General features: G+C 42.6%; 1 protein-coding gene across 1 annotated transcript in view; it reads right to left on the reverse strand.

The window, feature by feature from the left end:
* Positions 1 to 10856: 10856 nt before the first annotated feature.
* The window catches only part of UMODL1 (uromodulin like 1), a 58525-nt gene continuing 55284 nt past the window's right edge, over positions 10857 to 14097 (reverse strand). The window contains exons 22-23 of the mRNA XM_054191247.1: positions 12601 to 12794; positions 10857 to 10993 (exon numbers count right to left, since the gene is read on the reverse strand). Coding sequence (XP_054047222.1) covers positions 12621 to 12794 — 174 coding nt within the window. The 3' untranslated portion in view covers positions 10857 to 10993; positions 12601 to 12620. The remainder of the gene's footprint in view (positions 10994 to 12600; positions 12795 to 14097) is intronic.

Raw genomic sequence — 14097 nt, forward strand, 5'->3', positions numbered from 1 at the left:
AAGAAATGTGTAGATTTGGCACTTCAGGGCATGCTCTGAAGGGCAGAGACTGTAGGTTGTTGGGGGTTTTTTGTGTTTTTTTTTTCTTTTTATTGTTTTTTAGGGGTTGTGTGTGTGTGTGTATGGTTGGACTTGATGATCATAAAGGTCCTTTCCAACCATGAAGATTCTATGATTCTATGATTCTATGGCTGGTCACTGCAGGAACAGCCCAAAGGCAGAGCTCAGCAGGGACACTGACCCCATGAGGGGCCCCTGTTGGGGTGTGGTGCCACCCGCACCACCTGAGGAGAACAGGTCACCCTGGGCTCAGGGCTGGACCCCAGGGCAGCCATCAGCACTCAGGGCAGGGCTGGAAGGCAAGTGGGGGCTGAGGAGTCAGGAGGGAGCTATGCCACCTCTGGGGTTGGCTTCGGGGTGAGCAACAGGTTGGGCTGAGGCTGGAGGCAGGGACACCAGCATGGTGTGAACGATCTGCCAGTGCCATGCCCCTGTTTTCATCCAGACAGGGTGGCAAGGAGGAGCCGCTTGGCTGGCCTGGCCAGGGTATGGCCCCACATCAGGCAAGCTCCTGTCAGCCAATCTCCTTGTCCTTCTGCTACGTGCCCTGTGATTGGCACCAAGCCACTCAGCTTGTCTGGCAAAGTCCTGCTCTGTAAAGCAAATTGGGGTTTTCTCCCTTTGTTGTCAGAGCAAGATGGTGTATCAGCTGCCACACTCACAGTCCAAGCCTGTTCAAATCCCTCTGTGTATCTTATTTTCAAAACAGGTGCATATAACTGTGCAGCTGTGAGGAGCTGCTTCTTGCGACTCTGTGAAATTGTCTCCTAGCAAAGCAGAGGCCAAAAACGTCACCATGTGTCCCTGGGAGAGAGCACAGAGAAAGGGGAAACAAGTACAAAATATTAACTCACACAGTTACTAATACCCTGATTGTATTAGTCAACACTGCATTTGCAGGAAAATGCAATAAAACTTTCCATGAGATTTTACTTGGATATATTATTAATGTAATGTTGGTTTTCAAGGGCACCATGAAGCACTTCTGAACTACAGCAGTTGTAATCTTAGTTTTTGTGTGTAACTACATACATGGAGGTAACTAAACCTGTGTCACTGGATGCACAGAGCATGGCTATGACTCTGTCAGAAGTAGGTTAGCAGGGTCCATCTTCCTCCCTGAGGAAACTCTAAAAGAAAAGGCAGTTCTGTTTGTATCTTTATGGAGACTGGGGGAGAAAACAACATCCTAGAAAGTGTGCTTAGAACACAGATAGGTTTTGTTCAGCTGACAGTTGCTAACACATGTTCCTTAACAAAGGAAAAATAAGCCATACAATCACGGAAAGAATTTAAGGGCTTGTTCCATCCTTTATCAGATCTTCTGCTTCATCCATCAATTGCCAAGTACAGCAGGAACTCCAGTAAGAAGCTGACATGCAGACTTACCTCAAATATCAAGAACTTGCACAAAAAGAGGTTGTATTGGTTGTATTTTTACTCAGCATCTCACTTTCAACGAGCCCAGGCGCCATCACATTAAGTTCAACTGCATTTCTTACCCTTAATTTCAAGTTTCATTTGCCCGCATGAAATAACCAAGCAGATGCCTGCATAGACCTGAATGAGGTATCTATGAGGCAACGTATGTCACATTTTGCTCTCAGTGACAACTGGCTGAGGCAGTCACAGCAGTCGAATGAATATGAATGGCACTGGTGCTTTTCTAGGGAATTGAAAGCAGTAAAAGCAATGATGCACTACACCAAGGTATGGTACAAATGTCCATTGCTCATATCAGTGGAAATACACTACCATTTGTGGTTACAACAAAGACAGACAATAAGTCAATGGCATAGGTCATCTCAGGTGTTCCTTTCTCTGATGTGTATGGCTTTACTCCATGAAAATACCAATATCAGTTTAAGAAACAAATTCTGGGGGAAGTACTAGAAAAAACAAATCTGGAAGTTACTAGACATATCTCTTCCCAGGGAGGCCATGCAGCCTCGAATGATCTGTATTAGGGAGTATCAGAAGAGTGATAGTACGCTATCATCAGTAGTACTGTCTCATAAGAGAAGTCCAGGGATAGGACATTCAGGATATAAGACAAGGAGCACAGCCTGGACATCCTGGCATACTGACTTCGGCTTTCATAGGAGTCAGGTGAGCGTTAGATGTCATTTCAGGAGAGAGGCTAAACTTTACAAAGTGGTGCTTTTCATACACCTGTCAGGTAACAGAGGTGCCTTCCTTCTGTTTAAGAATAAGACGTCACAGCTATAGCCAAACAAATGAAAGGGAGGAGAACAGGTAGACAAACAGAGAAACTCACGAAATTGGCAGCAATAACTAGTATCTCCTGAGAATAAGTCAGCTGACTTTTAAATGTACTGCATAATGTAGCCTCAGACTACCTATCAACTGCAAATCTTTCTGGGACGTAGACAAAACACCTCCAGAAGCCAATACCATCTTGTTCAACTGTTACTTCTGATTTTTGCCTTACTGACACAGACAAGAGCTGTGGAGTTTGGTACGGTCTTGTGCTCTGCCAAAGCTGTTCTGTAAAAACTAAAGTTGGATTCAGTAAACATCCCATTCCAAATTCCAGTTCAGGCATACTTTCACATTCTTTTCTGAGTAACTCAACGGACAGCATTATGTTCCCACTGAGCAGGTATGATACAGTGCACAATTAAATATACTAGACTAAGCTTAAGAAGGCTATTCATATGTAACACTCAGTAATTATTCTCTCAAGGTTGGCACTCGAACAAACACAAGACCCTTCTATTGCCATGTACTAGTAATAGCCATATTTGTTCAAAATATTGATGTGAAGCACTTCCTTCATCCTTTCAAATTGCCAGATGCCAAAGGCAGCTCATAAATGGGAACATTGTTTCTGGCTGGCATTTCATATCAAAGCTCTAGACAGTACAAGAGGCAAAGCCAGACATTTCATGAGTGGATTTGAAGAATTTAAGTATTACTGAACATAAGGCATGAAGAACCCACACTGTCAATAATGTTATTAGCTGCCAGCACATTCCCAAGGATATAGTGGCACTGTTTGCTGGAAAGATTTTACCTAAATGAAAATTTTCCCCAACTCTTTCTGTCAGAAAGGCAGTCTTTTCTTGGAATTCAGAGTTACCTTCACAATCCTGGAGAGAGCAAGGTTTCTTTGTGCTTTGGGATGGATTTGCGTCAGCCTGATGAGAATACTGCTACCTCAAAACGTACTGAACCATGCCTGATCCCCTTCCAAATACCAGTGAAAGTAGCTCCATAGTGCCACTACACTTGGAGTTCCCCAACGATCCTCAATGTTTTTATCAAACTTTTCTATTTTTCCCTTGGATTTTCCCAAAGGCTCCATCCAGTTGAGGAAAGAGTAAAATGTCCCATGTAGCAAGGTGCCAAGTATGCACTGCACCATCAATAAACTAGCAGGGGTATATTTACTCTTTTTGTTGTCCTTAGGTTCTGATCCATCTCAGAGTTATCTGTGGCAAAAGCAGACACAAAATAGTCAAAGAAAAGCAAGTGTCGAGAGATTGCATTCTTCATAGGATTAAACAGAAAGATCATGGAAGAGAAATGCAACGTTTCTTTTGAAATGGATTACTTCCACAGTAAAGCAGGAAAAGGAGAAAATTACTCTTTAAATACAGATTTATAACTTCATCTGTCCTACAAATACTTGGAATTTTCCAGAAGCTGTCAAATATTTTTATATGTGAAAAACTTGCATAGGAAAAACTTTCTCTGAAAGGACAGGCAAAGAAAAAGGGAGAAAAGTGGGATCAAACCAAGCTCTCTGCACTGTATACTTGCAGTAATCCTAAACATGCTAAACATTTTGTCTAACTTACACCCAAACATGCACAAAGGTGGGTTGATAAAACTATTATATTTTTTCATTCCTTACAGTTATTACTTCAACAAATCCAGTTTCTAGGCAGCAACATGCATTTACCCTAAGCATCCCAATACTTTTATAGCCTTCATTATAGATAGGGCTGCGCACCAGCTGATTTAAAGAGAATAATGTCAGCGGACATTTCAGGATCCATTGCAAGCACTACACCAATGATTTATTACTAGCACTTCTGCACAACATTTGAACTTCATTGTTTTGGTCCTTTACTGCTCCTTTCCTTGCCATTTCCAAATGCTCTGGCTTTTCTCAATTCCTGTTTTATACTTGTGTTTTGATTGTTTTTAGTGTACAAGTCTTTGTGTCTGTGTTAAGTCTCTAAAACTCTTCTTCCTGTGGATTTCAGAGGAAAAATCTCTGTTTTCGGAAAGAAGGGCAGGAGAGGCAGAGAGCACTTTCAGGGGAATTTGGTGCATGTGGAAAGGTGCTGCTTTGGCAATTCTCCTGTATTACGCCCTGGCAGACAGTGCCACATCCAGAGTTTGTTTAGCACAAGGTGGTAGTGGTCCACACAGTCAGAGGGAGGCGAGTTGAAGAAACAGGCAGAGATTCCCTGAAAACTCTAGGCTGAAGTACTGTCTGCAGTGGGCCTGCTAGGATCAGGGGAAATGAGAAGAGAAATCTGGAAAAAAAAAAAAAAAAAAAAGAAGGATCTTGAAGAAAGGTCATACCTCTACAGACAGGATAGTACTCAGTTGTAGGTTTGCCACAAGCCCTGCAGGACAGAAGCCCAGGCAGAGCAGATGTAAAGGAGCAAATCAAAGAAGCCGTTAGGCGGCTCTGTGCTCCAGGCTTTCTACCACATTGTAGCCAACGTCGTTTTTTTACATCAATTGCAGTTAAACCTTCTCTGTTCCTTTAATTTGTTTCCTTCCGCAGCCTACAAGAAAACTTTCCAAACGGGCGTTAAAAAGTCAGGTCATTTATATTTTAATGGAAAAGGAAATTTTCCAATTATCTCAGCTTTTTCCCAGGCCTCCTGGGACCAGAGTTTGGCAGCCTTATAATATGAGAGAAAGGAATAACGATGAGTGTTTTGCATCAGGTGTCAGCAGTGTTGTGCTCTCGGTGAACAATAGGGACATTAGGCATACATATCCCTGGTCGAAAGTGCTTCTTAGGAAACAATGTAAGAGGTCAAACCTAGATCTTAATATTTTGTTTCTACACATTTTTCATCCATTTTATCAAATAATTATCTAGAGCCAGTGCTTCATTAACAGAACAAAAGGTGAGCAACACCAGACTGGAAAGGGGACATGGTCAGTGCTGCTCCTCTAGACTTCTCCTTGGTCTCAGAACCACTTGTTTGGTGAAATTGCCTGATCGCTGATGTGGGGAACTGACCACTGCAGTCTAAAATGAGCCTTCCACAGGCATCAAACCTTGTCTGAGCAGCAGATGGGATGAAATGGTAGGGACAGAGGGATCCTCAGCAACCCATACATTTCCCCATTCACAGGAAACACCCGTTAAATGCCTCAAAGGAATTAGGGTGTGTTCCTCTAAAAAGGTGACACAGTCACCTTATGTCCCTCTAAAAAAATGACACAGTCACACTTACATGTTTCTCTACGAACGCACACAGCACGGGTAACAAACAGGAGGAGCTGGAAGCCACTGTTGCAGATAGCAAGCTATGATCTAATCGCTATCACTGAAACATGGTGGAACTAATTGCATGACTGGAGCACTGCAATTGATAGCTATAAAATGTTCAGAAGGGACTGGCAAGGAAGAAGGGGTGAGGGGGTTGCCCTCTCTTAAAAAAATTAATTGACCACACAGAATTTCCTTTGAAAAACAGCGATGAACAGTTTGAGAGCTCATTGGTAAAAATTAGGGGCTAAGACAACAAAGGAAACCTTGTCGTTGGTGTTTACTACAGGCCACCCGATCAAGCGGAGTCTGTCGACAAAGTGTTCTTACTTCACACTTGCAGGCACTGATCCTGCTGGGAGACTTCAATCACCCTGACGTCTGCTGGAAAAGCAGCACAGCAAGCTGTAAGCAATCCAGGACACTCTTGGAGTACACCGAGGATAACATCCAGGTGGTAGACAGCCCAGCCAGAGGACAAACGTTGCTAGGCCTGTTGCTCACCAACATGGATGATCTAAATAGAGATGTCAAGATTGGCAGCAGCCTGGGTTGCAGTGATCATGCCCTGGTGGAATTCACATTCTTAAGGCATATGAGCCAAGTGAAGAGTAGAGTCAGGTCACTGAATTTTAGGAGAGCAAACTTTCAGTTGTTTAAGGAATTAGTGGATGGGACTCCCTGGAAACTGCCCTCAGCAATAAAGGAGCTGAACAGAGCTGGCAGCTCTTCAAGGACATTTTTCTTAAATAAAAAGAGCTCTTGATCCCCATGTCTAAGAAAGCAGGAAAGACAGGCAAGAGACCAGCATGGCTGAGTAAGGACTTCCCGATCAAACTAAAGTATAAGAAGGAAATGCACAGGCAGTGGAACCAGGGATGTGTATCCTACAAAAAATATAGGGATGCTGCCTGGAGGTGTAGGGATGAGATCAGGAAAGCTAAGGCACAGTTGCAGCTGAATTTAGCAAGAGATCCAAAGAATTATAAGAAGGGCTTCTATAGGTATATTGGTAAGGAAATGAAGATTAAGGAAAAAGCACTCCGCTGATAAATAAGGCAGAAGAACTACTGAGAAATGTCATGGAGGAGGTTGAGGTAGTCAACAATTTTTTGCCTCAATTTTCAATGCTAACATGTCTTTCTACATCTGTCGAGCTCCTGAACCTTAAGGCAGGAACTGGGGGAGTGAACTCCTCCCATCAAAAGTGAAGATCAGGTTCAAGACCACCTGAGGAACCTGAATATACATAAGTCCATGGGACCCAACAAGATGCATCCCAGGGTCCTGAGGGAATTGGCTGAAATAGTTGCCAAGCTCCATCATATTTGAAAAATCATGGCAGTCAGGCGAGTCCTCAGTGACTGGAGAAAGAGAAACATCACACCCATTTTAAAAAGGGTAAAAAAGAGAACCTTAGGAACTACCAACCAGTCAGCCTCACCTCCATGCTCAGTTAGATCATGGAACAGATCCTACAGGAAGATATGTCAAAACACAGGGAAGGCAGAGAGGTGATTAGAGACAGCATACATGGCTTCACTAAGGGCAAATCACACCTGACTAATCTGATGGCCTTTGACAGTGGAGTGGCTTCATCAGTGAACATGGGAAGAGCTACGGATGTCATCTACCTGGACTTATGTAAGGCCTTTGATACGGTCCCCTGCAATATGCTTGCTGCTAGATTGGAGAGATATGAGTTTGATGGATGGATAAGGAATTGGCTGGGTGGTCACATCCAACGAGTTACAGTCAATACCTCAATGTCTGAGTGGAAGCCAGTAACAAGTCATGTCCCTCACAGGTCAGTACTGGGACCAATACAATTTAATTTCTTCATCATTGACATAGACAGTGAAATGGAGGGCATCCTCAGCAAGTTTGCAGATGACACCAAGCTGAGTGGTGCAGTTGATTCACTAGAGGGAAGGGATGCCATCCAGAGGGACCTTGATAGGCTTGAGGAGTGAGCCCATGTGAACCTCGTGAAGTCCAAAAAGGCCAAGTTCAAGCTCCTACTGCTGGGTTGGGACAATCCCCAGTATCAATATAGACTGGGGTATGAATGGGTTGAAAGCAGCCCTGCACAGGACTTGGGGATACTGGTGGATGAAAAGTTGGATATGAGCCGACAATGTGTGCTTGCAGCCCAGAAAGCCAATTGTATCCTGGGCTGCTTCAAAAGCAGCATGGCCAGCAGGTTGAAGGAGGTGATTCTCCCCCTCTACTCTGCTCTGGTGAGACCCCACCCGGAGTACTGCGTCCAGATCTGGAGCCCTCAACACAGGAAAGACATGGACCTGTTGGAGTGGGTCCAGAAGGCCACAAAAATGATCAGTCGACTGGAACACCTCTCCTATGAAGAAAGGCTGAGAGATGGGGTTGTTCAGCCTGGAGAAGAGAAGGCTCTGGGGAACTTTATTGCTGCCTTTCAATACATAATGGGGGCTTATAAGAAAGACAGACACTTTTTACTAAGGCCTGTAGTGACAGGACAAGGCACAATGGTTTTAAATTGAAAGATTGATTTAGATCGAATATAAGGAAGGTGAGGGTGGTGAAGCACTGGAACAGGTTGGCCAGAGAAGCTGTGGATACCCCATCCCTGTAATTGTTTAAGGTCAGGTTGGATGGGGCGTTGAGTAACCTGGTCTAGTGAAAGATGTTCCTGTCCATGGCAGGGGGGTTGGATTAAATGATCTTTAAAGATTCCTGCCAACCCAAACCATTCTGTGATTCTATGATACCTTAACCAAACAATCTGTTCTGTGCCTTGGCATGAAAAGGGGACAAAATGGGACACAGTGTTGAGAAAACAGTGATTGATAGCCACTGAAACATAGAACAGAAAAAAAATGACAAATAAAAAAAAATGGGTGGCAGCTGTGCAACACCTTTGCACAGGGATAAGAAAAGAAGCATTTGGAGCAAGTGCTGATACTCTTCCCTGCTTTTCACACTTGGGTCCAGTCAAGTCCACTAATGCCCTCAGGGTGAGCTTCATTGCGGGTAAGCTCTGAATATGCTGCTCTTGGAGCAGCTGTCAGAACTGTACAAATCAAACGTCCAGGGAGGCTGGAGTGACACTAGTTTCAGGCTGGATCACCATGTTGCTGTAATACTATTATTGGACTGGGAATGTTGAATACGATTGGTTGTCTTTGCTGCAAAGCATGCAACTGAAAACTTGTTTGCCTTTTGTAATGTTGAAGAAAGTGACCCTTAGTAAGTGTATGTACGTAGTTGTTGGTAATTGCAGTCCATTGGTGTTTGGATAAGGTCGTGTATTGTATTTTGAGTGATGTTTGAACATTATACTGATACTTGAACAGTTCTTCAGAAGCTGCCACAGCCACACAATGCAGGTACTAAGATATACCTGTGACTAAATCATAAGAGGAAAACATAACAGTACAAAAGTCAACAATAAGTTTTGAGAGTGCTTTTATTAAGACACCAAAACTCCGCTAAACAGATTCAGATAGTCACAACAGCAGTTTCTGCTGAGCATGCAATGTACCAAATACATGCTACTGCTTTGCATTTCATCCTGAAGACTAATGCTCCTCTTTTGTAAGTGGCTTAGCTCCACCGAAATGAACAGGCAAATCTCTAGTCCAGTCACTTTCAAGTAGTTCAGGATTGTAAGTACTAAAAACCAGAAAAATATTTATAGTAAAATAGCTTATCCTTTCACTGTGTGCAGAAGGTAAACACATTATGTATATGAGAGCAAACTGAGCAAAAGTTAAGAGACTCCTACATAATAATAAGCTAATATCTGTGTTCATCAGACTCTAAAATTGCAAAGATAATTTGCAGTTTCGGTAGTGAACTGCAACCAAATGGATCTTTTTTTATATCAGGATCTGGTAACTGATGTTTCAGCAAGGAAAAGACAAGTCAAAGATTTTTACTCCTTATAGATTCACTTGAACCAAAAGCAGAATGTAAATGATTATTCTGAAATATATCAATGCATTTAAAAGGTGTATATATAACCTCTAAGATCAATCATTATGACCTTTTGCAAAATGTAGAAGTCCTTTACCCAGTAATCTTATTACCTATCAGAAATTGGACTAGGGGGTTAGAAAAGCAGCTTTGCAATTTTATTCTGTACCTAAATATCAGTACCCAAATGCTATGGCTACTAAGAGTATTTGCAAGTTCAATTTAATGGCCAATTTCCACTTGAGAGTTATTTGTAATGGTTCCATTGAGCTTATAGAGGAATTAGCTTGTTCACTGTAAATTACTAAATTACATGTAACTCAGACACAGGAGAGGTTACCACTGTGTAGGGTGAGCGCACGCAGCAATCAGAACCAAGGGGTGGTGGGGACAAGTAACCGCACTGCTTTACTCTCCGTCTTCTAACACGTTCACTGAAGTGGAGGTTTGGGGCAGCAGAGTGAGGAGTGCTCCTCAAAAGAGTCCTGCAGAAGATGCTTACCGTGTGGAAAAGATTTTTATTCCAGTTTATCCAGCTGACCAGACTGTTCTTGTATCCGATGGACCATGTAAGCTAAACCTTTGCTGCTGCATTAATGGTAGGGTCTTGCAGCCAGAAAAAATTCAGCTCAAATTTATAACTACTGTGTTGAAATTGGAGTGTTCTTACTTAGGTGGGCAGCACACTCTGGGGCTCAACTGCACAATCATTGTGGTCTAATTAAACAAAACACATAGGTACCAATTGACTTCTCTGAAAAACATGGGCTGCCAGCAGCAAAAATAGTTTCTTTTTTTTTCCCATGAGTCCTGGATTAAATAATTTACGATCGAATCTCAAAACTCATGCTGAAGAACACTCTGAGTAGATTAAGTTGCAGATTCGTGGTGCCTTTTCTTTATTTGGTGGCAAATCTAATACTTGTTCTCCAGCTTTTGTATACTTAAGGCGTTGCACAAATAGGTCTTCAACATTGTTACAGTTCAAAGTTTCAACCTCACCTTAAGTAAATAGTGAATTACAAACTAAAAAGCAGATTTGCTTTTGCTAAGGGTTTGCTGGTTTACTTCCTGGAATATTTATAGAAACACACAGCTTCTCAAAAGTAATGTCACGGGTGATGCTAAGGTGGGCACATAGCAACGTGGCACAGTGGGAGAGACAAATCTTGGAACCTGAACAGAGAACCATGAAGAAATCTTTCTTTTTTCCCTTCTATTTTATCCATGAAAAAAAAACCAAAATTCACTTCAACCTGGAGCTGCAGTGACAAATAGTTCTTAGGACACCAGGGAAGAACTAGATTGCTTAAAAAAAAAAAAAAAAAAAAGAAAAAAAAAAGAGGGATAGAGAAGCCTTTCAAATGTGACGTTAATTTGGAAAAGTCAATGTTGCAACCAGTCCTGACCACCACTGTGAAGAGTAATGAATGCCAAATGCTGAGTGAAGACAAGCTTCATTTCTCCACGTGATGAGACGTGATCCAACTAGAAAAAATAAAACCCAAACTAGTCATGATTGAGAAAGGTAATCTGCTACCTTCCAAAGAAAGTAAATATATAGGAAAGAAGAGCTGAGTAATTCCAGCATCTAAAAAGAGTCATTACCTGAGACTCTAACATGCTGATTAGGTATAAGCATTATGAGCCTGACAATATCCTTTATGCTACAACCTCATTGCCCAACTCCAGAATTCCCATTACTATCAAGGGTTGCAATCACCCGTGACTACTCGTGAGAGCAGAATGATGAATGAAGACAAGCCATTCTTCTCTCTGTGGAGAGGCTCAGAGACTTCATATATAAGTTTTCATTTAATGGACCTAGATATGCCCTTTACAGTGTATTACGGCTCCCCAGTGGGACCTGTGTCACGATGGAACTGTACAGCTGCTGGAGCTGTACCAAGGACCCCCAGGTGCCTTCCCTTTGAGTTCCCAACAGGCAGCCTTGCCCAGCCTTTGGGAAGCAATCAGAGCATCACCCTCATCTCCAGTGATCTCCTAGGAGCTGCCCACAGATGACTACAGAGGGTGGTCTCTGTAACGTAAGACTAGGGAAGCTATAGGCAATAGTGACTATTCAAGAATTTACAAGCAGACAGCTGGTTTAGTCTTCCCTGTCCTTTCTCTGTGATATATGCTAAGCGTTATTGTACTCAGTAAGGCAAACTAAATTATCTGCAAATACCATCATGATGAGTCTAGTAAATTTACTGTGGTCATGGCAGCTGCATTGTCATGTATGAGGCCGCCATCAGGAAAGAGTTACTGACTAACTCTGGTAACAATGTCAAATAAGCCTGTTCCCAGAAACAGAATTTGATCAAATCTGCAGTAAACATCCTTGAGTTGTGAAGCAATGTTGAAGGTGTTCTTTTTCAGCAAGCCAGCTTTCTCACCTATCTCTCCTCCTCTCAAAGCAACAAACACACAAATGGTGGTGAAGCAGCTAGAACGCACTCATTTTACTGAAAAAGTGCTGAATCCTATGGCATTCTGGAAAAAGTGTTAACTTCCCAAGTTGCAGAGGCAGAACGTGTTGTAGTGGCTAACACTCCTCAGAGCTGTCTTTTCAGACTCTCTGCAGGCACTTGTAAGCATTACCAATATTTCAAGCTCTTTACGTCTAACATCCCACTATTTTCTTGAAAAATACCCCCTCCAAAAAAAAAAAAATTCTTTTGCAGAAAGGGATAACTGCTGAAGAAAATCAGCTTCTGAAGCAGATTTATAAAGGGAGTGGTAAAGTTTCTCTCTTTTATTGTACTAATCCATGATCCAAAACCAAAAGTGATATGCTTTTTGTGGAAACAGTTATTGGTGTTCTAAAGTGGTGGGTCATCTACTCTGACTGAGACTGAAGCCATGAAGAAAGATGAAGAGAAGGCTGTCTTCCTTCTCTGTAGTCTGCAGTGTTTGAAAACGTGCAAGAATAGTAGAGATTTCATTCTTACTTCTACGACCTTCACCCACAGCAAACAGGACAGAGGTTTAAATACCCTTAAACAGAGGATGCTCATCTGCAAGTATTTAACCATTTCAGGAAGAGATAAACAGCTAAAAAAAGTAACCGATCATGATCCAGTACTTACATCTGGTAACCTGGAAGTCACTAATCATAGAACACTTGGTAGCTGAAGTTGTCAGACTTGATTCTAAAGTTGTACCTTCCCATCTTTCGCTGGTACTGGAAAATGAGTAGGCTCACAACTCCCACCACAAAACCAAACACAGCGAAGACAATGAGGATGATGTAACCAACTCCCATACCAGCCTCCTTCTCTCTCTTCAAATCAGATGCTAAAAGAAATGAGAGGTGAAAGAGAAAAGCATTTACTTTCCTAAATCTTTCCCCAGGATAAGGAGCCATCTTTGCCTACAAATTAGCCAGCATGCATGTTGAAGCACAGAGCTGTAATACAGAAGTGAATCAGCCTTTTGGGGAGGGTCATTCTCCTGCAAAGGTCTGTGAGCCACACTCCAAGTTCTCTTTTTACATACAGGTGTAGAGTCCCCCCAGACATGAGTGTGATGTGTCTTTGGAATTTGACTCTACAATTTTCTGTTGAAATAAGAATTAAAGGACCAGCACTGGTGAGCCTTACTTTCAGAATGACCCTAGAGGTGAAGCATTCTCCCATCTCAATCCTGCCCCCATTACTCTATGATTATTGAAAACCACTTGATTTGCTTTTATCTCATATGCAACACCTCTTTAAACACAAAGTATTTAGGGAAGGATTCTCTGTGTGTGCTGGGTCTCTAAGCTCCCATTCTAGTCAGCAGAGATCTGGCTTGGGCAGTCGTGGAGATAGGTAAGCAAGTCACACTGAAGTGGTCACCATGGGCTCAATTCTGTAGCCTGAGCATACGCATCTAGTGCCACCTGAGAAGCCCAAGGGTCTGGCAGACATGGCATGGGACCGGCAGGAGACCTGTAGTCTTTTGGAATATTACCCAGACACTGAGGGGAAGGAGAGAATGGGGCTCCATGGGTCATGAGCAATAAATGCCTATGTGTGGGCAGGAGTCAAGTCCCTTGTTGTCAGCTGTCTAGCTAAGCTCCACCGACCATTGCCAGAATGTGTTTGCCTGGTTCACATGTAGACAATTCCACGCGTTTGTCCAAATCTGCAAGCAGAATCCCCTGTCCCTTTAGTGTTATGCCTCTATTCATGTTTGTGCATGTACTCTTGCACACTTCTAGTTCCTTCTTGTAAATGCTTGATGCACCTACAAAAACATCTAGTTGTTTGCATACATTTTTCAAGGAAGCAATTATTTAGCCAAGCACTTGTGCAGTAGCTGAGGTGCACAGAAGACAAGTACTTATGTATGCCTGACCATAATTAGAGACAAGAACTTTGGCCAAAGGGCATTGTTGGCAGCCACAGAGGTATGCAATCGCGGTGTCCAAGCTACATAACCTCCAGGGCATCATTTCAAGGCAGGCCAAAGCACTCTTGCACAATAGATTGAGGTTTATTTCTGAATTTCACTGTGAAACAAGGGAATAAAATGAAAATGCACAGTGGAAATGGCAGCCTGTGGCCAGACAGAGACAGAACAGGCTTTCCTGAGGACAGGTA

The sequence above is a fragment of the Rissa tridactyla genome, chromosome 1 (genome assembly GCF_028500815.1).
Source record: "Rissa tridactyla isolate bRisTri1 chromosome 1, bRisTri1.patW.cur.20221130, whole genome shotgun sequence".
Lineage (NCBI taxonomy): Eukaryota > Metazoa > Chordata > Aves > Charadriiformes > Laridae > Rissa > Rissa tridactyla.